Source organism: Phascolarctos cinereus, unplaced genomic scaffold (assembly GCF_003287225.1).
Source record: "Phascolarctos cinereus isolate Bilbo 61053 unplaced genomic scaffold, phaCin_HiC Scaffold_5;HRSCAF=322, whole genome shotgun sequence".
Lineage (NCBI taxonomy): Eukaryota > Metazoa > Chordata > Mammalia > Diprotodontia > Phascolarctidae > Phascolarctos > Phascolarctos cinereus.
This window is the reverse complement of record NW_027555958.1, coordinates 322,055,705-322,083,659: the sequence shown is the minus strand read 5'-3', so window position 1 is coordinate 322,083,659 and position 27,955 is coordinate 322,055,705. Positions and strand designations below refer to the sequence as shown.

The 27,955-nt window shown below is 49.3% G+C and overlaps 2 protein-coding genes across 13 annotated transcripts in view; both read left to right on the top strand.

Annotated features, from left to right (window-relative positions):
- Positions 1 to 256: 256 nt before the first annotated feature.
- DENND4B (DENN domain containing 4B) lies at positions 257 to 15,079 on the top strand. 8 transcript variants are annotated; one of them, XM_020991708.2, is made up of 28 exons: positions 257 to 342; positions 2,255 to 2,594; positions 2,992 to 3,244; positions 3,505 to 3,574; positions 3,903 to 4,072; positions 4,161 to 4,405; positions 4,666 to 4,732; positions 4,830 to 4,888; positions 5,113 to 5,257; positions 5,583 to 5,794; positions 6,031 to 6,131; positions 6,499 to 6,714; positions 7,831 to 7,976; positions 8,224 to 8,363; positions 8,483 to 8,609; positions 9,026 to 9,232; positions 9,605 to 9,733; positions 10,169 to 10,328; positions 10,580 to 10,747; positions 11,013 to 11,401; positions 11,680 to 11,802; positions 11,990 to 12,159; positions 12,258 to 12,396; positions 12,614 to 12,850; positions 13,065 to 13,182; positions 13,315 to 13,480; positions 13,828 to 13,892; positions 14,127 to 15,079. In XM_020991708.2, the coding sequence occupies exons 2-28, from the start codon at positions 2,278 to 2,280 to the stop codon at positions 14,270 to 14,272; spliced, it is 4,485 nt and encodes a 1,494-aa protein (XP_020847367.1). In that variant the 5' UTR covers positions 257 to 342; positions 2,255 to 2,277; the 3' UTR covers positions 14,273 to 15,079. The 8 variants fall into 8 exon arrangements, 7 of the variants coding, with proteins under 7 accessions (XP_020847367.1, XP_020847364.1, XP_078012245.1 ...); XM_020991705.2 differs by lacking the exon at positions 257 to 342 and adding an exon at positions 532 to 1,476; XM_020991709.2 differs by lacking the exon at positions 257 to 342 and adding an exon at positions 1,452 to 1,476 and having other exon boundaries at positions 5,619 to 5,794.
- Positions 15,080 to 26,667: 11,588 nt separating this feature from the next.
- Positions 26,668 to 27,955, top strand: part of GATAD2B (GATA zinc finger domain containing 2B) — a 98,884-nt gene continuing 97,596 nt past the window's right edge. For 2 of the 5 annotated variants that reach the window (XM_020991724.2, XM_020991725.2), the window contains exon 1: positions 26,836 to 26,925. The gene's annotated coding sequence lies outside the window, so the exon portion shown is untranslated. Of the gene's footprint in view, positions 26,926 to 27,955 lie in introns of all 5 variants that reach the window. The other 3 variants (XM_020991723.2, XM_020991722.2, XM_020991726.2) reach the window with 3 other exon arrangements.

The following is a 27,955-nucleotide window of genomic DNA, read 5'->3' as shown; positions in this document are numbered from 1 at the left end:
GAAGCTGGGCTGCGGGATCACGCGTACAGCCGGACCCGCGGCCGCGGCGGGATAACGGAGGCGCGCAGCGGCTGCGGCGGGAGGGGCGCCGGGCGGGGCGCCGGGTTGGGCGGGCTGCAGCTCCGCCAGGGCGGGCGCCCCCACGTCCCCGCCTGCTCCCGGGGCTCGCTGCGGTGAGGCTTACGCGCGTGACGGGCGGGGAGTTCAGCCGGAGCCACTGCGGGCGCGGGATGTCCGGGGCCGGGTAAACATCCCGCCATCCTCCCCGTCCTCTCCCCCCCTCCCCCAAGAGGGGGCGGGGGGAGGGGGGGCCCGGACGCCCCGCGAGGAGCCCCGAGGCAGGTAGGTCGGAAGGGGGTGGGGATGAGCGGGGAGGTCTCTTTCCCCCCCTTCGCTGCACATCTGGTTCCGGTTCCTCTCGCCTAGGGAAGCGAAAGTGGTGGGGGGGAGATGGGAGGTAGCACGGGCCCTCCCCCTCTTCCCCTTCCCTTGCCAAGAGCTGCTCGTAGTTCCTGGTCACTCCTCGCTGATGTGTCTGTCAGTCTGTCGCAGGCATCTGCCCCCCATCCCCCCCCGACCCTTCCCCAATCAGGGACCACTGCCCCTCCAGCTTCGGCCGCCTTCGCTGTCCGCTTAGTCGCTGCCCTCTTCTCTCCGCCTCTTCCTTTTTTCTGGTCTGCGGGTGTGGGTACCGTGGGGGTAAGGAGGAGAGAAAGTGCCACCTGTGCTCCTCCTGGGACGGAGCCCAGGAAGATGCCTCCCTCTAGAAGGGGGAGGGGAGGGAGAAGAAAAATGGTTCTAGTGCACAAGGGAAGTGATAGAAGAACTGGGGTCCTGAGAAGGGGGTACCCAAACCCACTGGCCAGGCCGCTTAAGAGGTCAGTGCCTGCTGGGTAGTGAGTGGGGTGAGGGAGCCAGCCATGCCAGGTGGGGAGCTGAGGAGCTAAATTAGGATCCTGACGCTGGCTGCCTTATTGGCCTCACCTCCGGGAGTGGGGGTGGGAGTAGGAGCTAAATTTAGCCATGGTGGGGTAGAGTAGGCTGGGGGCCACGTTATGGGGAATGAGCCAGTCAGGTCCCCTTGGTTTCTCCTACTTCTTTGACTGAGGTAGGGGTAGAGACTGAGATTTTGAGGGGAGGAGAAACATGAGATCATTAAGGGTCAATACTGTTGGAGCTGTTTTCTGCCCTTTCAGCTTAGCATCAACTCCTTGCTGGGGACAGCACTGTACTGGTCCCCTCTGCAGCACTCCCTCCCCTCCACCCCCCCATACATTGACTTCCGTCTGGCCTAGCTACAGCTTCCCCTTGGCTGTTTCAGGAAGTCACCTCCCTTCCCCTCTGATGCATCCCCCTCCTTTCCTCAGCCTGACTGTACCGCCATACTCTCTGAGTTGCCATTCCCCCAGGGCTCCCCAGGATCCCCTACCCCCTGCCAGAAACTCCCTCTCCCCTGGTGCTGGGCTATGGAAGCAGGTGAGAGGGGAACAGGCAAAGGACCCAGCTTGGGTGGGCCTGCTTCAACCATAGGCTTGGGAGACAGAAGGAAGAGCAGAACCTCTCTCTTCTCTCTGGTTCTCGTGGGGATTGGATGGGTTACATGAATAGGTAGAATTCACTTGGGTTTTTAAGGAGAATGGAGTAGTCATTGTGATTTTGTAGCCCTGGTTCTTATGGGAATTCAGAAGGGGGGGGGTCACTCTGATAACAGATGTGTAGTACTTGTAGCAGTGAGCCCTAGAGGAGCATTAGAAGGATTAGATTGCCCTCCTGATATCACAGCTAAGGTACCAGAGTTATGAATCCTTTAGTAAGTCTGTGAAGTCAGCATGATGTCACAGCTAACCCATATGATATCACTATTAGGGTACAGGCCCTAAAATAATCAGTTGAAGTTGCTATAATACCTGTGGTGGGGAAGCCCTTTAAGAAAGTACAAGATTACTCCAATATAAGGATGTCATAGCCATAGTTGGGGGTTGGGGGAGGGAATCAGGCATAGCAAGGGTAGTGGTGATGTCACTGTGATGTTACTTGAGGGACCTGTTCTCTTTAAGGAGATACCAGGTAGGCTGTGAGGTCATGGTGATGTCATAAGTGGGAGAGTTCGGGATTGGTCAGTCTCCTACTATGCTTTTCTGAGTGAGTATGGTAGGGGGAGGAGAATAAGGGTCATTTAGTTTCCACAGCCACTTTGCCTTCTTCTTATCCCACCCCTCCCATCTCACTCTCTTCCTTACTTTGTCCCTTCCAGATGCAGTAAGTGAAGGGGGGGCCATGGCAGAGGAGCGGCCCCCCCGGCTGGTGGATTACTTTGTTGTGGCTGGGCTGGCAGGGAGTGGAGGAGTAGTCTCTGAGGAAACTGGGGGCCCTGAGCCAGGGGGCCCCCTGCGCCCACCCCGTCCAGCAGAGCCCATCACAGATGTGGCCATCATTGCCCGGGCTCTGGGAGAAGAGGTGCCCCAAGGCTACACGTGTATTCAAGTTTCAGCTAGTGGACATCCCCTGGAGCTCAGTGCTGGACTTCTGGGAGGCTCCCAGCCCACTATCTGCTATCGCAGAGGGCGAGACAAGCCTCCCCTTGTTGAGTTAGGGTGAGTGACCACCCTAGTCATTGGCCTAGCCAGGGGCCTTGGAAGAAGGGAAATTGGGAGGGTAGGAATGGGACCTGAATGGAACAGTCAAGTGAAATGACAGAGAAAGATGGGGAATGCAGTTTAGGAGGGGGGAAGGACAAAAGAGGGAAGGGATGGGGATGAAAGAGCTGAATGAGGAAGCAAGATGGATAGCAAAAATAGATGAAGTAGAAGAGGGAGCAAGTTAAGGACAGAGTCCAAAGAGGAGGGTTCAGTCTCTCGTGATGCTAACAACCAGGTAAAGGGGGAGTAACAGGTTTGGTGGGGTAAGGGGATGTGTATCGAAGGTTCAGCCAGATTAGGGCATCTCTTCTCTTTTCATGTGCTACATGTTCTTTTCTACTTAACTCACCAGGGTATTATATGAGGGGAAGGAACATCCTAAACCAGGTTTCCAGGTGCTGGAGACAACGCCCTATAGCCACTCTGCCAATCTGGCTCCTCCAGGCCCTGGGCATCCCCGCACCTACCTCACTTATCGACGGGCAGCTGAAGGGGCAGGGCTGCATGCCCTGGGTATCACTGATCTCTGTCTGATCCTGCCCAGCAAAGGAGAGGGAACCCCACACACATATTGCCGCTTGCCTCGAAATCTCAATCCTGGCATGGTGAGCGGGGAGGGTAGAAATAACTGATGGGGTAGGGTGGTGGATCATGCCTGTAAGAAACCAAGACTAAGGAGGATTTGTGGTGAGGTCAGGACCTGAGGAGGAATCCTGACTTCTAGGGGTCAGGTAATAAACATTATGAGTGCAAGTACCGTGGGGGCTAAGAATAATGAGGACCAGAGAAGTTCGTAGGAGATCAGGAGTAGGATACTAAGAGCCCTCTTTCCATCTGAATTCTTTCTCTTGTCTTTCTTGTTTAGTGGGGCCCAGCTGTCTACCTGTGCTACAAGGTGGGCCTGGCAAAGGCTAATACACTGGTCTATGAGGCAGGTTGGTAGCTGGCCCTATCTTCATTCCATTTCTCCATCCTTCTATGCATTCTCTTCTCATAATCTCTCTTTAAAATTTTAAAAATTTTCCCACTGTTCGTGGTACCCATTCCCTCCCTGCAAAACCTAGTGATTCAGGTACTTGTAATACATTACTTGAACCTTTATTATTAGTAGTATTTTCTCCATGTGCCTCCCTGTGTCTTTGAGTGCCCACCTTCTCCCCTGTACCTTGTAATGCCCATGTGCCGTTCCTATGTTGTAGCCTGTGTCCTCCTTTCTGGAGTCTGACAGAACCTCCTTTTTCTTATTCCGTGCCTGGTACCCAGAATTGCTAGGCCGGTACCCAGAGCAGGACAATGAGGCATTCCCGCTGCCTGAGTCTGTGCCTGTCTTCTGCCTGCCTATGGGAGCCACTATTGAGTGTTGGCCTGCCCAAACCAAATACCCAGTGCCCGTCTTCTCCACTTTTGTGCTCACAGGGGCTGCTGGTGACAAGGTAGGATAGGAGTGAGGAGGAGGAGATAATGGTGCTGGGGAGGGAGTAATGAGTGAAGCCCATCTGACCCCCTCTGTCCTCTCTCAAGGTGTATGGGGCAGCTTTGCAGTTCTATGAGGCATTCCCACAGGCTCGGCTGTCAGAACGGCAGGCGAGGGCACTGGGGCTGTTGAGTGCAGTGGAACGGGGCCGGGCACTGGGTGGCCGGGCTGTGCGCAGCCGCCGGGCTGTGGCAGTGCTGTCCCGATGGCCTGCCTTCTCTGCTTTCCATGCCTTCCTCACCTTCCTTTATCGATACTCTGTCTCTGGCCCCCACCGATTGCCCTTGGAAGCGTGAGTGCTGGCCCCCTTGGGGAGAGGGATCAGAGGGAGAGAAGGATGGAAGGGATTTGGGAGGTAAAAGGGGTTACTGAGCATGGGGGAGGTGGGATGATGCAAGTGGGAAAGTGAAGGAGACAGAGAAGATGAGGGGGAAGAGGAATGTGAAGGAACTGAGAACCTAAGGGGAAATGGGTAGAGGGGCTAGAGGATGGGGTGCAGATTAGGGAGATCTGCTCCCTGACCTGCTACCTTCTCCCCTCCACCTTTCCCAGGCATATCTCCCACTTCATGCACAATGTTCCCTTCCCCTCCCCTCAGAGACCCCGTATCCTGGTACAGGTGAGAGCTGGGGCCTGGCCTGGGGCAGGACAATGGGGTTTCAGTGATTGCAAAACTTTCCCCTAGCCACTAATGGCTCTGTCTTCTGCACTCCCAGATGTCTCCCTATGACAACCTGCTCCTCTGTCAACCTGTTTCATCTCCCCTGCCTCTGAGGTAGGTACTCAAATTGGTGGAGAGTAGGTATTGGGATTCAAGTTGGGCACTACCCACCTGACAGGCAGAGGGCACTGCAGAGATCTAATTGCTGTCCTTCTCTACAGGGATTAGGCTATTGCCTGAGGGTCTAGGGTGGTGTCTTTTTCTTGAAGCTGGTTAAGACATTTTAGGAGATCTCCCTGGTGACTTGTTGGGTTTGGGTGTGGGGCATTGCCTTGCAGTGGTGCCAGCTTTTTGCAGCTGCTACAGAGCCTGGGACCTGAGCTGGCAGTAACTCTGCTGATTGCCGTCCTTACTGAGCATAAACTTCTGGTTCACTCTCTTCGACCTGACCTGCTCACCAGTGTCTGTGAGGCCCTGGTCTCTGTGAGTCCCTTATCCTGGCTTACCTTGGTCTGCAGAACTTTCCTTTGAATACTTCCTAGGATACTTCCCCAGGAGTTATGTTTACCTTGGATAATCACTTGGAGTCAAAACCTTCCCTTAGGCCATTGGACCCCTCTCAGAATTCCCCTCTGGTCTCCACCTCCCCTTCCTGAGACTTAACCCAGAGAACATGTTCTCACTTAGCACCAGCACCTCCTAGGCAGATTCCTAGCCTGGGTCTCTGTTTCTGTAGTCGTTCTTCCTCCCAGTCCTTCACCTTCTTGGCCCTTCCCCTTGTTTGCCCCTCTTTTTCCCTGGACTCCAGGGTTTACCCCTTCTCGCCTCCTACCCCCTGCCCCAGATGATCTTCCCACTGCACTGGCAGTGCCCCTACATCCCTCTCTGCCCACTGGTGCTGGCAGATGTGCTGAGTGCCCCTGTACCCTTCATCGTGGGCATCCACTCCAGCTACTTCGACCTGCATGATCCACCTGCTGATGTCATCTGCGTTGATCTTGACACCAACACACTCTTCCAGTGAGAAGGATGGTGGCTGTGGCTGGAGGGTGGTGGGGCTGGCAAAGGTACAAGGTGCAGGCATAGTTAGGGTGGGTTCAGGGCCACTGACACGAGGGTGGGTGTGAGTGAGGTAGCAGGAGGAGCAAGGGCTCTGGCCCCCTTCCAGAAAAGTGGCTTCAGCCACAGAGTTGGGGGCATTTTAGGCACAGAGAAGAATGTGGATTACATTCCCTTCTCTGCTGTGTGCCTCACAGAACAGAAGAGAAGAAACTGCTCTTGCCCAGGGCCCTTCCCCGCCGGCCATACAAAGTGCTGCTGAACACCCTGACCACCCTCCACCAGCAGCTGGACCAGAGTAAGCAGTACTGGGGCCTTACAACTGTCATCGTTTGGGAGTCATAGTTATGACTTAACTTTTGAAGGGATTGTGGAGCACTTGAAAATTATATGGGGAGATTTAGGGAAGCTAGAAATTATCATGGAGGGAGTAAGTGGACTTAAAAAATTCATTCTAGCGAGGGAAGAACAAAAGCTATTAGAGAATGTATAAAAGCATACAAATATGATGGAGAGATTGAGGGCATGGTTGGGGTAGTTGTAACTGTCATTTGGGGATAGTTTCTGTCCTACTATTGGAGGGAAGGAGAGTTAATAGAATGTATGTGGGAGGGTGGGAAGTGAGGCAGACATGTCTACCCTACCTTCATTGCCTTGTCCCCCAGCATACACGAGGCCTGAGGAGGAGGCATCTTTGGAGTTTCTGTTGACTGACTATGAGGCAGTATGTGGGAGACGGGCACGGCTGGAAAGGGAAGTCCAAGGTGCCTTCCTTCGCTTTATGGCCTGCCTGCTTAAGGGCTATCGAGCCTTCCTCCGACCGCTCACCCAGGCACCATCAGAAAGTGCTCGTGATGTTGACAACCTCTTCTTCCTTCAGGGTAAGAGTGCAGAGTTGCAGAGCCCCCAGAGTGATATTATGTGAGGTTTGGTGGCTCAGAAAATAGAGTGTTGGGCAGTAAGAGATACACAAGATCTCCCTGGCAAAGACAGGTAGGGAGTAGTGGTAGGCCAATAAGGCCATCAACCCTCTCTCTCTTTGGGGAGCTCCCAGTTTGATTAGGGAGACAAAACAACACGTAAGAGTCAGAAATTAAATATAATGATCTATTTGGACAGAACTCTAATCATCAATTCTAGGGCTATGAGGAGTTACTAGGGGAGCAGAGCTGGTCAGTCCTGGGATGGGGTGATACTAGAGGGAGCATTTAGAGGAGAGCCTGCCAAGGAAATGATAGGTTCATATCGAGCCTGGCTGAGGCAGTGTGGCAGTGATTGCTCACATTTGCATATCTCTGTAAAATGCTTTGCATTAAACTCATTTGAACTTCACAACAACCCTATGAAGTAGATGGCATTATTATCCACACTTTATAGCTTAGAGGACTGAGGCTCACACAGCTAGTAAATGTTTGAGGCCAGATTTGAACCCAGGTCTTCCTTGTGGAAAGAGTGCTGGATTTGGCATCAGTAGAGCCCTACCAGCCTTACCTGGGTTGGAATCCTATCACCAAGATAGAAGTTATATGATTTTGAGTAGTTCTCAATCTGAGTTTCAGCCCTTTTGCCTATAAAGGAAGCATCCTAAAACCTGGACTACTTATTTCACAGGATTGTTGTGAGGATCAAACTAGATCACCTATGTGAAGGGCTTTGGAAACTTTTAAGTGCTACATAAATGTTAGCTGTCATTTAATCAGTAAAGCATTTATTGCCATTAAAGCCTGCTACTTGCCAGAGGCCATGGTAGTCCCTGTGAGGGGAGGAGAAATGGGATAAGGGGAAGGAAGTCAACCTAGGGTCTATAGAAAGCAGATACGAGGTAATGTGGGGCTAGGCAATGGTGCCAAGTTGCAAAGTAAAAACTTACTATTACAATGTCAAGAGAGGGGAGGTCCCAGATAGGCATTAGGTAGGGCCAATAGTGCTCTTTGGAAATAGTTCCCTGATGTGTGGGCATCACTAGGGTACCTGATCCCCCTCCTTTCCACCCTCAGGCTTCCTAAAGTCCCGAGAACGCTCCAGCCACAAGTTCTATGCCCAGCTGCTACACACACAGATGTTCTCACAGTTCATTGAGGAATGTTCCTTTGGCTCTTCCCGCCATGCTGCCCTGGAGTTCTTTGACTCATGTGTTGACAAGGTACCTCTCATCACCTCATCTTGACGTTTTCTCTTCATGTCTGTATACTAACTTGTACCTCAAGCTGTGTGTTTCTCCACTTCTCAGACTATATGTCTCTGTTCTCAAGCTGTGTTTCTGTTCCTTCAGTTTTCCCCAGACTTAGCTGCTTCTTTTACCCACCTCCCTTGTGTCTCCCCTGCCTCCTCCATCTTTGTGACCCCCTTCAATAAGCCTTGTGCCCACCTCCATACTAACTTCCCTTCAGGTTCACCCAGAGCAAGAGAAGCCAGAGCCTACGCCCTTGGTGGAGCTGGAAGAGCCATCAGGGAGTGAACTCACCGTCTTTATTACCCCCCCTGAGGAGCCCATAGTGGCTGAGGGCAGTGAGTCTACTCCTCTGTACTGGTGAGATCCTTTTCTTCCTCTCCCCACCCCCATCTCTACTCCTTTAAATCCTCCTGCAAGCTTCCTTGGTCCCCCATGGCTACTCCCCACTGAAAGTGCTGTCCTGTGACCCCCTCCAGTTATGATGGGTTCCCTGAGCTTCGGGCCGAGCTGTTTGAGTCCCCCCAGGAACAGCCTAGACTCTCTCCTGCACCAGGCCCTTCTCGAAGTGCACCCAGTAGCCCTGCTCCACGACGCACCAAACAGGTAATCAGCAACATGTTAATTTTGGGGACTAGGGAGCTATTACAAACTCCCGGAACTGTGTCTCCTCTTTCTGATCCCTGAGTCAAATTATTCCTCATTTGTGCTTACCTGTGGTGAACATCAGTGGTCCTGGAGGGGCGATGTCCACCTTCCCTGAACATTATGTTTTCCTTTGGGAATCCAGATACTGTCCCTTCTTCCTGGGCATTCAGGTGACATCTTTCACAAATTTCCCAACCTTTAGAAATTTGTCTTTATGTTCTTGCATCATGGACTTTTCTGCCCAGGAGCTCTGAGCAGAACATTAAAAATGTCCACCTGACCTAGATATCCTCTCTGGTCCTAAGTACCTGCCTGAGCTCGGCCTCCCTTGGCTTCATGTTCTTGATACTTTTTTCATCCTGGTGCTCTGGCAGGAGATGAAGGTTGCACAGCGAATGGCCCAGAAGTCAGCAGCAGTGCCTGAGCTATGGGCACGGTGCCTGCTGGGGCACTGTTACGGGCTGTGGTTCCTGTGTTTACCTGCCTATGTTCGATCTGCCTCTTCTCGAGTCTGGGCTCTACATACCGCCTACCAGGTGCTTCGACAGATGGAAAGCCGAAAGGTGGTGCTGCCTGATGAGGTGGGCATCACACAAGGGGTATCAAGGCAGAGGGAAAAATTGTTGGGAGAAGATGGAGAGGAGTCAGAGTGACAAACGATGTTGGGGGCCTATGGTGATGATAGGAAGAAATGGGGGTACATGAGAGAGAAGAAGGAGGATGAAGTGATAACAGATTTAGGAGCAAAAGGAAGATGACCCTGGTTTGGGGCACACAGGACCAAAGCCAAGAACAGTGTGGTAAGGAGTGGGGATTTTGGGGGAGGGAGATAGTGAGTAAGTTGAAATGGGTGGTTATAAGACCTGAGGCCTGGCTGAGGCAGGGCCAGCTGAATCCTGGATTGTTGTGGAGTTAGGCCCTCTTAATCCCTCACCCTGCATAATTGCCCCCAGGTGTGTTACCGTGTGCTAATGCAGCTTTGCTCACACTATGGAGAGCCTGTGCTGTCTGTACGTGTCATGCTGGACATGAGGAGGGCAGGCATTGTGCCCAACACTATCACCTATGGTTACTACAACAAGGTGCCTACTGCTGGGAATGGAGATGGCGGGGGTGGGAGGATGGGGCCTAGAGAGGAGATACAGACAGGCTAGGGAAGTCCACAAGCAGCTATGCTGCCCTCAAGCATCATGTTCCTCTTCCAAGGCATTCTTCCTGAGGACAGAGCTTCTTCCCCTCCCATCCCCCACAGGGGATGTGTCCTCTCAGGAGGAGCCTGCTAGCTATTTCTTCCTGACCCTGTTCGTAACTGTGCCCCAGGTTCGTAACTTGGGCAACGATATCCTAGATGGAATATTTGTGGGTTATCCATAGACATGGGGTAGGAAAGGGATAGGATTTTTAATGTCAGCCTTGTGAGCCAGTGGGGATGTTCCCCATAGGCTGGCATAGTGCATACTTAGGGGCATGGAGGGGAGAAGAATCTGTCTTAGCATAATAGGTGCTTTGTCCTGCAGGCTGTACTAGAAAGCAAGTGGCCGTCTGGCACCACAGGTAGCCGCCTACGTTGGGCCAAGCTCCGGAATGTGGTCCTGGGAACTGCTCAGTTCCGTCAGCCCCTTCGAGAGCGGAAGCAGCAGGAACAGGCATTGAGGGAGGGAAGAAGTTCCCGGCCAGGTGGGCAGAGGGGCAATAGCATGGAGGGAGGCCAAAGGGACTGGGTAGGTCCAGGCTGGGGGAACGTGTATTGGGCAAGAGTCTTTGCTTGGGCTTGTTTGAGGGTTGGAAAGATTATTGCTTAGCAGGCACAATAATGAAGACATGCCTTCCCCACCTTAGGTCTGTGTGTTGGCAGTGGTGGGGGGAGGGAGGCAGGGATTTTTATCTGTCGTCCTCAGACACTGTACCTACCTGAAGCTCTTTTGCAGAGCCCCGCCCGGAGCGGCCCTCCCCGACCCGTCCCCTTCATCGCCAGACCACCTGGGCAGGGCGAAGCCTTCGGGACCCAGCCTCTCCCACTGGGCGGCTGGTGAAGAGTGGTAGTCTGGGTAGTGCCCGAGGGGCACAGCCCACTGTGGAGGCTGGTGTGGCACACAGTGAGTGCCAACATGTCCTCCTTACCCCACTTTCCTGATATCCCTGCCTCAGGAGAAAGTAGGACCTTTTGGGGGGAGTGGGAGGGTTAGTGCCAAGTGGAATTTTTCCTGGCATTACAGGGGTTTGGCATCATGGGTATCCATGTGCCCAAGGATTGTGTCTATTCAGTGGCAAGGACAACTAGGGGAAGGAGGATCTCTCCCTTAGTAGTTTTGATGCTTAGAGGATGAGCATCATGCTCCCTGACCCTTCTCTTTCCCTTAGTGATAGAGGCCCTGGGTGTCCTAGAGCCCCAGGGGTCCCCTTTGTCCTGGCATGATGGCAGCCTCTCTGATGTAAGCCTGGCAAGTGAAGATCCAGCGCCTGGAGGCAGCCCTGGGGGAACAGGCATGGCTCTGAGTGCCCATTCAGCTGAGGCCCTAGATGGGCTGGGTGGGCAGGCACCCAAGTCTGGCAAGCGGCAGGATGCAGTGGGTACTCCCCGGCGGGGAATAGGCGCCCGTCTACAGCAGCTGCTCACCCCCTCCCGCCGCAGCCCTGCCTCTCGTGCCCCTCCACCTGAGCTGCCCTCAGACTTGCCCCTCCCAGCCCGACGAAGTCCTATGGACAGCCTCCTGCGACCCCGGGAACGTCCAGGATCCACCGCCTCTGAGGTATCTAAGCTCAGGGAGGCCCTGGGGGAGCCCAGGGAGAGGATCCATCATCTACACTAGCACGGGGCCAATTGCTGTCTTTGGATTTGGCAGCCATAGCACTTCCCGTCATGTCTGAGGGTGGGTTCTCTGAAGAGCCGAACATGTGCCAAGGCCCACTGGAAATGGCACAAGGAGAATCCAGTGCCTCTGCAGGGTGGGCAGAGGAGCACTTGGGCTCGGGGCGGCCAGCTGAAGAGTTCTAAGTCAGCACCAAGTAGCCTCTGGTTCCCCTGCAGAGCTCCACATCTCTGGGCAGTGAGTGGGATCTCTCCGAAAACTCCCTTAGCAGCCTCAGCATTCGGCGTTCCTCAGAGCGCCTCAGCGACTCCCCTGCTGCATCCCAGCCTTCCCCTGTCGAGGTGAGAATGTTGTCTGCAGGAGGAGCAGGCTTGGGAAATGGGGAAAATGAATTTACAGGGATCCAGAGAAGGAAGGCCAGGTGGGGAGAGGCAGGGACTTTGAGAAGGAAAGCAGGGAATGCTAGGAGCTGGAGGTTGGTGTGGTGCCCACTGGTGCTCCTTATGCTGCCTTTCATGTCCTCTGCAGATTCTTCTGTCCAGCTGTTCTCTGTGTAGAGCTTGTGACTCCCTAGTGTATGATGAGGAGATCATGGCAGGCTGGGCACCGGATGACTCCAACCTCAATACCACCTGCCCCTTCTGCTCTCGTCCTTTTGTGCCCCTGCTCAGTGTCCAGACCCTTGACTCGAGGCCCCGGTACCTAAAGGGTCTGGGGGATTGGGAGGATGAGTTGGGGAAGAGTCAGACAAACCAGAAGCTACTCTTCTAAACTCCTTTTCTTGTCTGCTTGGCAGTGACCTTCATAGTACATCCACCTCTACAGGTGCCAGTAATAGAGATGCTCCCATCCCCGGGGGCCCTGGCCCTGTCCTCAGTGACCGACGGCTCTGCCTTGCCCTAGATGATTCCTCTGTTTGTAATGGAGACGCTGAGGTAAGAATTGGGCTGGGAATAAGTCAGTGGTGGGTGTGGACCCTGTGGGCAAGGGTTCATTTCTTAGTAGGGAAGGAATTGAAATCATGCTAGGGTACCTGGTTAGGGGATGGGGGCATGATGGCATTATCTATGAGATTGCCAGAGAGAGGCATAATCCTAAAGGTGAGGCACAGAGTTGATAATTCTTTTCTTCCTCCTCGGGTCTGGTGGGCAGAGTGTTCCAAGGAGAGTAGAAAGTGGGGCATGGGCATACCTGAGTCCTCTGGTGCTACGTAAGGAGCTGGAGTCTCTGGTGGAAAATGAGGGCAGTGAGGTACTTGCATTACCTGAGCTTCCTGCTGCCCATCCCATCCTCTTCTGGAATCTGCTTTGGTACTTCCAGCGGCTTCGGCTGCCCAGCACCTTGCCTGGCCTCATCCTGGCTGCCTGTGATGGGCCTCCCCCAGCCCAGGTCAGTGCCCCTACAAGGCTCTGGATTCCTGCCTCTATTTTCTTGTCATCTTTTGCTTCCTTATCTTCTTCCATCTCTACCTAGTCCTCTGTCTTCCTATTACTTCATTTCACACCCTCAAACTACTGCCTACTCCTTTTGTCTCCATCCCCCACCTCCCATCCCTCTGCCCCTGTCTTCTAGGCCCAGCTCTAACCCTCCCCCCAACCCCTAGGCCCCATCTCCTTGGCTGCCCTCAGAACCGGCTATGGTACAGATACGACTGCTGTGGGATGTGCTGACCCCTGACCCTGACAGTTGTCCTCCCCTCTATGTGCTTTGGAGGGCTCACAGTGAGTTTGAGGCCTGAGCAGAGCCAGGGGGTGGGGGGAGTTGTCTGGAGGTTGGGGCACATGGCAAGGGAGGGTCTTTTCCCCTGCAGAAGAAGCTGTGATCCTGGACTCCCTTTCTCCCTCTCCGAGTAGGCCGGGTCCCTCATCGGGTGGCATGGCCAGGCACAGCACCTGCACCTCTGAATATTGCTCTGCTGGAGACTGTGCTTTTCCACGTGGGATTAAATGAAGTACACAAAGCTGTGGCACTTCTCCTGGACACACTAGGCTCCCCACCTGAGGGCCTGCACCTACAGCGGTAACCCTCCTTTTTCTGTTGGAATGCCTCCACCCTGTCCCTTAGGATATCCAGAGACTGCTTCTTAGGTCCTCCCACTCTATTTTCCCCAGAGCGTCTCCATCTCTACATAGTTTCTCATAGAATCTTGACCTCTAGAGTTGGAATGGCCTAACTAATCCAGCCTCTTCATCTCCAGACCCCAAGTGGGGAAGCATGACTGAGGTCACACAGGGAGGTGGCAGAGCTGCTGAGACTCTACCCAGCTCCTCATTCCACAGAAATATAGCCCATCTTCACAGGCTTGTTTTTCCTGGACAGCTACCCTTTCTTCCCTACTCATTCACCTTTAACTTTTCTACCTCCAGAGGCATCTACCGAGAGATTCTTTTCTTGACTATGGCTGCCCTGGGCAAGGACCATATGGATATAGGTATGGAGGAAAGAAAGAAGGCAGACAGGGAGAGGAGCTGGGGACCTTGCTTGGTTGAAAATCTCTGCACTGTAATGGTGCCTCAAAGTCGTGATGTTGGGATAAGTCAAACTCTAGGTGCTAGACATGCTGATGGGATATTCTAGGGATAGGATGAGGGCTTCAATTCCCCACCAACCTTAAGTGTTTTGTTCACCTCTTCACACACCACCCTTCTTTCCTTTCCTCTGCCAGCGGCCTTTGACAAGAAGTACAAGGCAGCCTTCAATAAGCTGGCGAGCAGCTTGGGCAAAGAGGAGTTGCGTCGGAGGCGGGCACAGATGCCCACCCCGAAGGCCATCGACTGTCGCAAGTTTTTTGGGGCACCTTTGGAATGCTAGGGCCTCTGGGCCTCTCATCCCAGCCTAGGGGACAGAGGAATCTCTGGGTGATGTCTTTCCTCTGATCCCCAAGGTTAGGGAGAATGCCAGGCTGATTGCCCAGTCAGTGGACATTGATTGGGCAGGAGAGGTCACTGATACCAAAAGTCACAACTCCCCTTGTTTCTGACCCGCTTTTCTTGTGCTGATGTGGGAGGAGAGTTGGCACAGGTCTCTGCCTCTCCTGCCCTCCACAAATCCAGGTGCCTCTGTCCAAGGCACCACTAGATCCATGCCCACCTGTCATTTTAGAAGTTTTTGTTTTAAAAAACAACTGGAAAGATACAGAACTGCTGAGCCTCTGCCTTGGTCCTAGGGGGGGAGGTGTTGTCACCTTCCCCTCCAGGTCAGAAATGCTCCCCTTCCCACCTGGGCCCACCCCCACCCCCACCCCTGCCTTCTGCCTCAATATTGATATTTTATTTTATGTTATTTATTCTGGAGCCACAACAGCTGCCTCAATTTTGGGGTCCCTGTTAAGATTGGAAAGGTGGGGAGCTGAAACTCCTGGACCCTGTAGTTGTATCCCTTTCCCCCCCTTTCCCTAAGAGAATGAGAACTCAGGGAGGCAGAAGCTTGTTTTCCCCACAAACATTTTACATCCCCACTCTCAGCCCCAGGACTTGGGGTGTTCTTCCCTCCTTTCCCTTACCCCCTTCCCTTCTTTCCGGGGCTGCTTCTCCCACCCAGGGCCCTGATCTGTGCAATAACGATTGTCTTTGAGGTTTTGTTGGATGTAAATACAGTAAAAGCTGCTTCTCTCTTTTCTTTGGTGTCTCCTCTTTCCTGTGTCCAGTGTGGGGTGGGGACTTCTTTCCTCCAAGGTTCAGTCACTGGGTTGTACTCTTAACAGGATCCCTATCCCTGTCTTCAGTTCTGATGGGCTTTGCCTCTTATGTCTTTCTCTGGGAGAGGGAACCTCTCCCTTCGCGGGAGCAGGGAGGGGAGTAAATCTGGCATTGCCCATGGTGGTGCCAGTCTGTGTGGCGCTTCCATCCTTCCCACACAATTGCTCCCTTGTCACCTCCCCTCCTGCTTCTTGCCCTACACAAAGGGACCATTCTCTGGGGCCCTTGAGCTCATCTCTATCCTTCTTCCCCTGTTCCCATATTGTGTTGTCCCCAACTCCTCTAGGACCTTCCCAGGGATAATCCTTTTTCTGCTGGTATTCCTTTTTGCACTTAGACTTCAGGAACAGCACACCTCCTTTCCCTTTAGGCTTCCACAATCCAAGCAGTCAGTTGGATGCACTGCACTGGAAAGCAGAGAGCCAGGGAGCACACAAGGACTCTGCATTTAGAAGAAGCTGAAGATAAGACATATCTCTATTATTTTCTGAATCCCTTAGGCTCAGATAGGAGTTCTGCTCCCTCCTTCCCCAGGGTAATGAAATCTGTACAGGAAACAGCAGCTAGCAAAGCCACAAAACCAATTACTAAAGTGAATTAGCCAACAAAACAAAAAGTCTTTAGGGGGGCAGTGGGCAGAAGTGTTTGGACACAAAGACTCATAGTAGTCTCAGACTGGAGAGAGGAAGCAGGGACTTCTAGAGACCAAGGGGGAAAACAACTGAATATTGGGATCTTCTAAGCAATACATCTAGACATCCTTTCCCAAATGGACTTTCCCAGGCTCAATGAGGCTATTTCCTTGAATTAGCTTCTCCTGCCAGAGACAGAAACTCCACCTCTAAGGGAAGTCCTCACTATTTAAAAAAAAAAAAGATTCTCCTTTTCAGTTGTGTACTTCAGCAGCAAACATTTCAAGGTTCAAAGCGCTGAAGAGAGCTGAACTTCCATAGTTTCTTTTAAAAGAAATATTTCGGTGGTAACAAAATTGCTATATCCCCTTCTGTACTGACTGCTTTCTGGGCATCTTAAACAATGTTTTCTTGATGCCTTTTGCTTTGTTAATCACTAGCCATTAACTGACTTCTGTTCCGTGACAAGTCCTCCCTTCTGCCTTTCTCCTAGACCCAATCCCCAGCCACCCTCCCACATCCTGATCCTTTCTTAGAACTTTTAGTTCCTCTTCCCACAGCGTTCCTGATAGCTGGATGACACAGTGGGTAGAGAGCTAGAATTGGAGTTGGGAAGACCCGAGTTCAAGTGTTATCTCACCAGCTGTACAACCTTAGGCAAGACATTTAACCTCAGCCTCAGTTTTCTCATCTATAAAACAGGAATAACAATAGCACCCACCTCACAGGGTTGTTGTGAGGATCAAATAAACTAACACGTAATGTGCTTTGCAAACCTTAAAGTGCTGTATAAATATTAGATATTGATAGTAGGGGCAGTGTAACAAACGATGTTTTTCAGTTGTATGTGACCCTTCATGACCCCATTTGGGGTTTTCTTGGCAAAGATACTGGAGGGTTTACCATTTCCTTCTCCAGCTCATTTGACAGATCAGGAAACTGAGGCAAACAGGGTTGAGTGACTTGCCCAGGGTCACACAGCTAGTAAGTGTCTGAGGCCGGATTTGAACTTAGGAAGAAGTCTCTCGGACTCCAGGCCCAGAGCTCTATCCGCAGCACCACCTAGCTGCCCTTGCATAATGGATCGATCATGGAATTTGGGAGTCAAAAGACCTGCATTTGAGTCCTAGCTCTTATGTGACCTTGATCAAGTCCCAATCTCCTGATCTTCAGTTTACTCAGCTGTAAAATGGGAATAGATATTTTACTGTCTACCTTAGAGGGTTGTGAGAATTAAATGAGGTAATACAGCTAAAGTGCTTGTTAAGCCTTAAAGTTCTATGGAAATGCAAGCTATTTGAGAATTCAGGTATTTGCTGTGTGCTTGCTGTGTAACCAACCCTGTACTAGCTGCTGAGAACTATATTTAAAGACATTTTTCAGTTGAATCTAAGAGCCCATCAGTTTGAATGATGCCCTGAAATGATGCAGATCACAACTCTTCCATGCCTGCATGCCCAGTGTGACTATTGGCTGTGCCCTCCCTTAAGTTCACCACTGGGGGTCCACTCAACATAGTGATGACCTTCCTTGTTTTCTTCTGATGTCGTAAGAAAACCAATGAAATACCCTGGCCGTCCACCTCATCACTGGCCTTTGGCATGCCACCAGCTCATCTTTCTTATTTCCCCGATAATATCTTTTACTCTTGCTTTTCAAAGTTCTCATGAATTTTATGTTGCAGTCTGCTCACTCCTGCCATGCAACTTTTCATTGCTCTCCATGTGATACTTATTTGGAGATACATTCCATGGTTTATATCCATATACCAACAGTGGTAGAATACTGGAACTAAAAAGATGGGCCTTTCTGAAGCGAAGCCAGTCACCAAAGAAGGGATATGATTGTAGGTCTTATCCTCAAGGGGTTTGCAAAATCTACTGATTTTCTTCTAATTCCACTAATGCTGGTAATAGTGATAACAAAACCTTCTTACCCCCAACCTGAGACCTGTGGATTGGCAGAAAGTAAGGGGCATATCTGGGTATGCTAATAAGCTATGCATACAACCTACAGCTGATGTGCTCCTGGGACATCAGAAAACCTAAGAAAGCAACAGACTATTATTCCCTCATATCTACAACCCTAAGAACAGGTTCCCTCTCCCAAACCATGAGGCCAGCCTATCTGAGCATTTAGAAAAGGAATTAGCAATCATTGAACCATCATGGCTTCATTAAGAACAGGTCATGCCAGACAAACCTCATTTCCTTTTTTGGCGAGGTAACTAAACTGGTAGATCAGGCAAATACTGAAGACATACTATACATTGATTTCTTTTTAAAATTTTTATTTTGTTAAATATTTACTAATTACATGTAAAAATTTATTAGCAATCTTTAAAATCATTTATTTTTTAACAATCATTTAAAAAATTTTTGAGTTTCAAATTCTCTCCTTCCCCTCTTCTCCCTTTCCCCTCCTTGAGAAGGCAAGCGCTTTGATTTAGGTTATACATGTGAGGTCATGCCAAACATTACTATATTAGCCATGTTGCAAAGGAAAAGACAAAACAATAAAAAAAAAAGTGTTTGGTTTTTTTTTTTAAAGTATGCTTCAATCTGCATTCAGAGTTCCATCAGTTCTCTCTCTGGAGGTGGACAGCATTTTTTTCATCATGAATCCTTTCGAATTGTCTTAGATCCTTGTCTTGATTAGAGTAAGTCTTTCACAGTTGATCATCTTTATAATATTGCTGTTACTGTATACAATGCTCTCCTGATTCTGCTCACTTCCCTTTGCATCAGTTCATGTAAGTCTTCCCAGGTTTTTCCTGCAACCATCTTCTTCAACATTTCTTGTAGTATAGTAGTATTCTATCATAATCATATATCACAACTTGTTCAACTATTCCCCAAGTGATGGGCATTCCCTCAATTTCCAATGCTTTGCCACCACAAAAAGAGCTGTTATAAATATTTTTGTACAAACAGGTCCTTTTCCCTTTTCTTTGGTCTCTTGGGGATACAGCCCTTGTAGTGCCCTGTGTGACTGTTGGCTGTGTGCCTGTATTGCTAGATCAAAGGATATGTACGGTTTTATAACCCTTTGGGCATAGTTCCAAATTGTCCTCTAGAATGAACCAGTTTACTACTCCACCAACAGTGCATTAGTGTCCCGATTTTTCCACATCCCCTCCAACATATTTTTCCTTTCTCTCATGTTAGCAAATCTGATAGGTATCTCAGTTCTTTTAGTTTGCATTTCTCTAATCAGTAGTGATTTAAAGCATTTTTTTCATAAGATTATAGATAGCTTTGATTTCTTCTGAAAATTGCCAGTTTGTATCCTTTGGCCATTTATTAATTGGGGAATGGCTCTTATTTTTATAAATTTGGCTCAGTTCCCTATATATTTGAGAAATGAGGCCTTTATCAGGGAAACATTGCAAATTTTTTCTCCCAGTTTCCTGTTTTCCTTCTAATTTTGGCTGTATTAGTTTTGTGCAAAAGCTTTTTAATTTCATGTAGTCAGAATTATCTATTTTACTTCTCATAATCTCTCTTCTTTGGTCATAATCCCTTCCCTTATTTATAGATCTGACAGGTATATTTTTCCATGTTCCCCTGATTTCCTTATGATATTACCCTTTATGCCTTATCTTGATATATGGTGTGAGGTATTGGTCTATGCCTAATTTCTGTCAAACTGCTTTCCAGTTTTCCCAGTAATTTTTGTCATATACTGAGTTCTTACCCCAAAAGCTTGGATCTTTGGGTTTATCAAGCACTAGATTATTATGATCATTTACTACTGTTATACACTGATTTCAACAAAAGTATTCAACGTGCTATTTCTCATGCTATCCTTTTGGACAGCAAGAAGACATTGGCTAGAATTCAGGGTGGAGAACATGTGGCCTTCCCTCCAGGCCCTTAGGTGTGGCCTTTTCACTGAATCCAAGTTTTATAGAACAAATCCTTGTATAATTCTATGAAGTTTGGATGTAGTCAAAGGGCCGCACTTGAGGACCTGGAGGGCCACATGTGACCTTGAGGCTGTAGGTTCCTCACCCCTGGAGGTGATAGTTTACCAAGGCTTGGAACTAGTTGAATAACCAGACCAAAAAAGTAATTATTAATGGAAAAGAGAGGTCTTAAATGAAATGATCCAGGAATCATGTGCTTAATATTTTTATCAGTGATTTGGATGAAGGTATATGTGGCATATTTACCAAATTTGCAGATAACACACTGGAAGACAACATCAGGTTCCCAAAATACCCAAGGCTAGAATGGACCAAATTTAATAAGATGAAATTTCATTTCATTAGGGTTTAAAAAAATTAACTTCACAAGTACACAACTACACAAGTACCTTCACAAGGAGGTATGGGTAGACAACAGAATTGTAGAGAATCACAGATTTGAGAAAGACCTCAGGGGGCAGCTGGGTGGCACAGTGGATATAGCGCACCAGCCCTGGAGTCAGGAAGACCAGAGTTCAAATGTGACCTCAGACACATAACACTCACTAGCTGTGTGATTCTGGGCAAGACACTTAACCCCAATTGCCTCACCAAAAAAAGAGAGAGAGAGAGAGAGAGGACCTCAGAAGGCAGCTGGTCCTACCTATACTTGAATAATAATCCTCTTCGACATACCTGATAGATTGCCATAATTCTTTGCATGAAGATTTCTGTTAAGAGAGATCACACTATCTCCTGAGGTTACTCATTCCACTTTTGGATAGTTATAATAATTTGGATTTTTTTTCTAATATTAAAGCTTTATCTGTGTTTCAGTGTCTTCCACCTCTTTCTTATTCTGAGACTAAACATAATGCCTTATTTCCTTCTCTCTACTCACATAGTTGCCTTCTTAGTTCATTATCTCTCACCAGGACTATGGCAGTGTCCTCCTAATTGTCTCCCTTCCTTGAGTCTCATACTCCAGTGTATACTCCATACAACTGCCCACAGTGATTCTTCCTTGTCTATATATCTGACCTGTATCATTCCTTACTCAGTAAACTCCAATGGCTCCCAATTGCTTGTCAGATAAGATCTAAACTTTTTTGTATCTGGCATTTAAAGTCCTTCATAACTTCATCCCCACCTATCTTTCTAGTCTCATCATACATTTACTCCCATTCCCACACTCCACAATCCAGTCAAACTAGCGTTCTCTCTGTTCTTCATGCATGGTACATCACTCTCCTTTTCACTGGCCATCTCTCTGTTCTTCATGCATGGTACATCACTCTCCTTTTCACTGGCCATCTCGCATGCCTGTGATGCTCTTTTTGCCTCCACTTCCTGGCTTCCTTCATGATAGCTCAAATCCCACATCCTGGAAGAGGCCTTTCCTCTATCCCATGGCTATGCCTTTTCTCTTAGATTACCTTCTATTTATCTTGCATATATCTTCTTTGCATGTTGTCTCCCCCATTAGAATGTGAGCTTCCTGGAAGTTAATAATTAACACTTGATAATTGAGTCTCATGGGGCATGATCTTTAAGACCTTTGCCACTCTAGTTTATCATTGTTCTTCCTAAAACGTGGTGACTACACCTTGAACACATTACTCTGAATATGTTCTAACTAGAGCAGCCTCCATCTGAACTAAGACCTCTAGTGTTGTTCAGTCATTTTCAGTCATATCTGACTTCATAACCCCATTTGGAGTTTTCTTGGCAAAGATACTGGAGTGGTTTGCCATTTCCTTCTCAAGCTCATTTTACAGATAAGGAAACTGAAGCAAATAGGGTTAAGTGACTTGCCCAGGGTCACACACCTAGTAAGTGTCTGAGGCCAGATATGAACTCAGGAAGGTGAGTCTTCCTGACTCCAGGACTAGTACTCTATCCACCTAGCTACCTGCAAGACCTCTAGTACTGGATACTTTTCCTGTCAATGAAATAATTAGCATTACTGGTGGCTAAATCACAGTTGACCCAGTTTTTTATGAACTCATGTCTTTCCCATGTGTGAAATTCATTTGAAAAAGATCAGGGGGTTTTAATAGACTGCAAGTTCAATATAGGTCAACAGTGTGACCTGTTAGTTAAGAGAGCTAATGTAATCAAAGGTTGAATTAAGAATGGCAGTATCTAGTAAGGGATGTGATAATTCTTCTGATCAGACTACAGTTAGAATAGTGTGTTAATTTCTGGGCACCACATTCTAGGACATTGATCACCCTGAGAGCATCCAGTGGAGGGCAAGTAGGCTGGCAAAGGGCCTTAAGTTTATACCATGTAAAAATCATCTAAAAATCATCTAGGGATGTTTAGCTTATCAATCCCTAGCTCTCCTGCCTTTTGTGGCAAAATTCCTTGAAATAACTTTCAATAGATTCCTCCATTTCTCTCCTTTCATTCTTCTTAACTCTATAATTTGGCTTCTGACCTTATCATTCAACCAAAATTTCTCTCCAAAGTTACCATTGACCTCTTGATTGCCAACTTCAATGGTTTTTTCTCAATTTTCAACTTTCTTTACCTCCCTGCAGCCACTGACACAGTTGATCACCCTCTTTTCCTTGATACTCTCTTCTCTAGGTTTTTGGGACACTATTCGCTCCTGATTTTCTTTCTATAGTGTGACCACTCTGTCTCCTTTGCTGGGTCTTCATTCATAGGCACCTTACAGAACTCTGTCCAGGGCCCTCTTCTTCCTCTCTACTATTTCACTTGGTGATCTCCTCAGCTCCCATGAGATTCAATGATTGTCTCTATGCTAATGATTCTCAGATCTAACCTCTCTGCTGACTTCCAATCTTGCATCTCCAACTGCCTCCTCAACATCTTGAACAAGATGTCCTGTTGACATCTCAAACTCAACACGTCCAAAACTGAACTCATTAATCTTTCCCTCAAACTTCCCTATTTCTGTCAAGGGCACCACGATCTACCCAGTCTCGCAGGCTTACAGTAACCCAGAAGTCATCCTTGACTCCTCACTCTCTAGTCCCACATATCCAATTTGTTGCCAAAGCCTGTTGATTTTACTTTTGTAACATCTTTCAAATATGCTCTTTTCTCCTCTGATACTGTCACTACCCTGGTGCAGGCCTTCATCTCCCTTGTTCTTCTTCCTACCCAATGTATCCATTTAGCCACCATAGTGATTTTACCATGTCACATATTTCCTTTCCCTTGGATAAACTCCAGTGGCTCCCTATCACTTCCAGGATCAATTGAGAAAGTCTCTGTTTGGCATTCAAAACCTTTCATGACCCTGGGCACCTCCCCCATCTTTTCAGTCTTCTTACACTTTACCGGCTCCCATATTCTTTAATCCAGTGACAGCCTTTCTTTGCTGTTCTTGGAACAAGACACTCCATTTCCCCATTTAAAAATTTTTTTAAAAAATATATTTTATTTCATTATTTCCCAATTACATGTAAAATTTAACATTTATTTAAAAAAATTTTTTTGAGTTCTAAATTCTCTCCATTTCCTCATCTTCTGACTCCAGGCATTTTCACCGATATTCCCTCATTCAGAAAATCTCCCAATCTCCCTCCTTATCTCTGCTAGATAAAAATCTAAGCTAAAATCCTGCCTTCCATTGTAAGCCTGTTCCAATCCCTCTTAATTTTACTACTTTCCCTCAGTCCACATTTATTAAGCACCTACTAGGTGCCTGGCTGTTGTACTAAAGCTGAGGATAACAAAAGGAGATCAAAGATAGTTTCTGCCCTTAAGGAGTTTACAATCGAGTGGAAACTTCCCTCGGTTGATTATTGTGGTTGTTCCAACTCTTTGTTGACTCCATTTGGGGCTTTTTTGGCAGAGATACTGGAGTGGTTTGCCATTTCCTTCTCAAGCTCGTTTTACAGATGAGGAAACTGAGGCAAATAGGGTTAAGTGACTTGCCCAGGGTCACACAGCTAGTCAGTGTCTGAGGCCAGATTTGAATTCAGAAAGATGTCTTCCAGCCTCCAGGCCCAATACTCTATTGGCAGCACCACCTAGTTACCCTCCTCTGTTGATTATTTCCTAATTATTGTGTGTATAGTTTGTTTGTACACGGTTGTTTGTTTGTTGTCTCTCCTTAGACTGAGCACCCTGAGGTCAGGGACTATCTTTTGCTTTTCTTTGTATCCCTAGTGCTTAGCATAGCACCTGGCACATAAGTAAGCACTTAATAAACGTTTACTGATGGAGACTTTGGGGGTAAGGAACACATGATATTTCTGAGGTGTGCTATCTGGTAGATGGGATTAGATTTGTTCTGCTCTTCCTCGGAAGAAGCAATGACAGGAAGGTAAAGAGAAGTTTGATGTAAGGAAAAACTTGCTAATAATTATAGCTGTCCTAAAGTGAAATGCTCTGCTTTAGAAGGTGGTGGGTTTCACCTCCAAGGTTTATGAAGTACCAGTTGGATTTGAACTCAGAAAAACTCTAGGACCAGCACGCTCCACTGCACCACCTAGCTGTAGCAGAGGACTCCTCTACAATTGTAGGAGAGGAAAAAGAATAGTTGGGGTGGGGAGAAAGGCTATATAAGAATTTAATGGAATTAGTAGCAAGTGTTAAAACTTGAACAATACCAAAGAGAGTTAGGAATGGATGAGACTACTCTGGGGATAGAATCAGTACAAGAGTGCTGTGAGACATTCAATTGGGTATGGAAATCTGTCTTACCCTACAGGAAAATAGGGGGAGAAGGGGACAAGAGAGCAGGGGGGATGATAGAGAGGAGGGCAGATTGGGAAAGGGGGTAATCAGAAGTAAATACTTCTGAGGAGGGACAGGGTCAAAATAAAGAATAGAAGAAATGGGAGGGCAGGATAGGATTAAGGGAAATAGAGTTAGTGTTTCACAACACATCTACTATGGAAGTGTTTTGCATAACTGCACACTACAACCTATATTGAGTTGCTTGCCTTTTCAATGAGGGTGGGTGGGGTGGAAGAGAGAAAATTTGAAACCTAAAGTTTTAAAAAACATATGTTTAAAAAAATGTATTCGCATGCTACTGGGAAATAAGAAATACAGGAAATGGGGTACAGAAGTCTATCCTGCCCTACAGGAAAATAGAAGGGGAAGGGGATAAGAGAAGGGGGGAAAGAGATAGAAGAGAGGACAGACTAGGGGAAGAGATATTCAGAATGCATGCCATCTTGGGGTGGGGGGGAGGGGTGAGATGGGGTGAAAATTTGGAACTCAAAAACTTGTGGAAATGAATGCTAAAAACTAAAATAAATTTATATTAAGAAAAATATTTTTAAAAAAAAGAGTGCTGTGAGTAAAAGGAGCTCTTCGCAGGATCACCTTTTACTAGGTAGCCTTGCCCAGGAAAGGAATGGAGATTGATTCCTTTTCTTCATTTTATCTTTAATAATTCTAGCTGCATAGGTATTGAGGAAGTATTAGAAAGCCTAGTGGAAGGCTTCCTGTACCAATTAGCTCCTTTATGGGGGGTGCCTATGGAATTTCAAGGCAGGTAGGTGGCTCAGTGGAGAGAGTTTGTAGGCCTGGATTCAGGAGGACCCGAGTTCAAATGTGACCTCAAACACTTAACACTTACTAGCTGTGTGACCCTAGCAAGTCACTTAACCCCATTGCCTAGACTAAAAAAAAATAATAATAATAAAATTCAAGTGAAGTGCGGCAAAATGAAAACGGTGCTGGATTTGGAGGGCAGATTTGAATCCTGATCCTGTCTTTGCCACTTGCTACTTGAAACAAATTATTTAATCTCTTTGGGCTTGCTTCCTCATCTTTAAAAGGAGCAAGTTAGATGACCAGTAAGCTTCTTGAAGGTAGGCCGTTTTTTATTTAGTCTCTATCCCCAGGTTCTGGTACAGGGCTTTGTATATAATAGGTGTCTATCAAGTGTTTGATTGTTTATACAGATCTCTACCAGTTTTAAATATCTATTACTCTACAAGATACAAATCCACGTTGCAGTTTGGCTTGTTCCATTGTAGGCTAGTTTCTTAAAAGCAAGGCTAGCCAAGGGGAAAGAAATACCTTTGCTAGGACAAAGTGCCCGTGGCCCACCTCGGCTTTAATGGGGTCCTGTCCATTTCCTCCCCTAGTACCAGTTTCTAAAGCTCCCTCCCATATCCATCCATATCTTGGGAGGCCCGTCATGTGTTCTCATCCGACCAGGGATTCCCCGGGGTAGGGCCCGTGTCCCTTCCATATCACCCAGGGCTCCCCAAAGGCCTGGGCCGTGGCTCTTCCTTCACACTGGGGACAGAAGGCCCGAAGAAGCATCCCCCATCAGGCTAGCAGCGGGCCCCCGACGGCCTGAGCGGCTCCTTCCTCCGAGTCGCCCCCACCAGGCCTACAAAAGGCGCAGTAGGAGGCAGCGGCCTGGCCGAGCACAAGAATAACCAGGCTACCGCAGCGGGAGGGGGTTGGCCACGCCCCGGTGGCTCGGGGGCCTAAAGGAAGCTCCATCCCGGAGCGCCTGGCTTGTGTCGCGAAGGCACCCCGCGTCGAAGCAACTCCGGGCGCCCCTAGAGCTCTGTGCATTTCCTTCAGCTTCGACCCTTAAGGTGGGAAGAACAAGCGAGGGGGCAAAGGGGACCCCGGTTTTGGGGGAGACCACCGTACGGCGGCTGCCTGGGGACTAAAAAGTCTCTGAGGGAAAGTTGCAGCCTGAAGCGATTTTTTGACCCCCGACACTTAATAAGAAGCAGAAGACCCGGATGTGTCTGGGGCTGGCTGAGGTACCCATTAACGCGCCCCCGCTAGACCATCCCCCTTTTCCACTTCTTATTGGACAATATGTACATCAATCACCATCAAGTTAGCCACTTACTGGCCGAGGGAGGGATCGAGTTCGGGCATCCTATCATCCATTGGCATGCTCGAGAAGAGGGGGCTAGGACGTTGGATGCAGGTAGACCAATGGGCGTCGTGGCGTGTGGAGGAGGCGGGGTCGGAGCGCTTGGCAGCTGCCCAATCAGCGTCCTTGTTTGTGTGGTGCCGCCGCCGCCGCCGCCGCCGGTGCCGCCGCCGCTGTCCCTGTCTGTACCGCAGTGTCTGCTCCGCCCGCCAGCCCGCCCCGGCCCGGCTCGGCCCGGCCCGCCCTCTCTTCTCCCCTTCCCCTGACCCCGGCCCCGAAAGCGGGGGCCTGGAGTCCATACTGCCGCCGCCTTTTCCTTTTTCGCCGCCTCCGTTGCCGCTTGAGGAGACGGACCGAGCCGGGAGTTCCGCCGCCACCGCCAGGTAAGGAGCCGCGGCCTAGGCCAGCCCGCCCGGGGGCGGTGAAGAGGGAGGGGAGGGAGGAAGGGAGGGGGGGGAAGCGGAGGAGGGGGAGGGGTAAAGGATAGGTGGATGAGCTGGGGGGAGGGGAAGCGGCCTCGAGCCGACGCCCGACCGCGCGCCCCCGCCTCGCGCCCCCTTTCTCTCACCTCACCTCTGCCTAGCTCCCCCAGTCTCCCGGCCTCGCACCCCCGCTTCCCCGAGCTCCCTCGCCCCACCCCCCCATTCCGCGCGCCCCCGTCTTTCACTTCATTCCCGCGCGTCCCCGGGCTCGCGCCCCCTCATTCCTTCTCCTCTTACTCTCCCTCCCCCCAACCTCGCGCCCCGTCTCTCCCTCCCCCCTCCCCTGCTTCCCTCGGCGCCTCACGCCCGCCGTTCTCTTCCCCCTTTCCTGCCTCGCGCAGCCCCATTTTCAAAAAATACCTACCTAACCCCAGTTTTTCCCTGGGGAAGAGGGGGGCTCCCCTCCTTTCGTTTGTGTGTGTGTGCCGGGTGGATGGAACCGGTAAGGCGCTTTTAAGGGGGGGGGTCACCGCGAATGGTTTATCTTTGCATTTAGGCAAGGGATTTTCGATCAGGAGAGGCCTCTGCGACCCTTTATTCATTTATCTCACCCCCACTGCACCCCAAGCTAGGAGACAATCTGTTACTTATGTGCCAGCCAGGCCACCTTTCTGCACAGTAACCCAGGCCCAGGCACTGTGGGTCTCCACCCTTCCTATTCTCTTACCGTCCCCCACTCTTCCCCTCTCCCCCCCCAAAAAAAAGGCAACCTGGATCTTTATGGTACTTTTTTGTTAACCGTTCTCAATTACGTATATACCATATAATTGTGCACCCCTGGATGAGCATAGGTACCTTCTCCTGTCTTACCGTGGGGCAGCCCTCCTTTTCCCTGGAGGTGTTGTAGCCTTTTAATCTGCCTCAGATACCAACTTCTCTCCAACCACAAGATGTCAGCTCTTAGGACTGGCACTGAGGTGAGGATGGAGGC

Bases quoted from the DNA above. Each gene is read 5' to 3' on its own strand.
- DENND4B (XM_020991705.2), top strand. The intron at 4,406-4,665 runs GTGAGTGCTGGC...CACCTTTCCCAG, and splicing joins CACCGATTGCCCTTGGAAGC to GCATATCTCCCACTTCATGC. The intron at 12,851-13,064 runs GTCAGTGCCCCT...CCCAACCCCTAG, and splicing joins ATGGGCCTCCCCCAGCCCAG to GCCCCATCTCCTTGGCTGCC.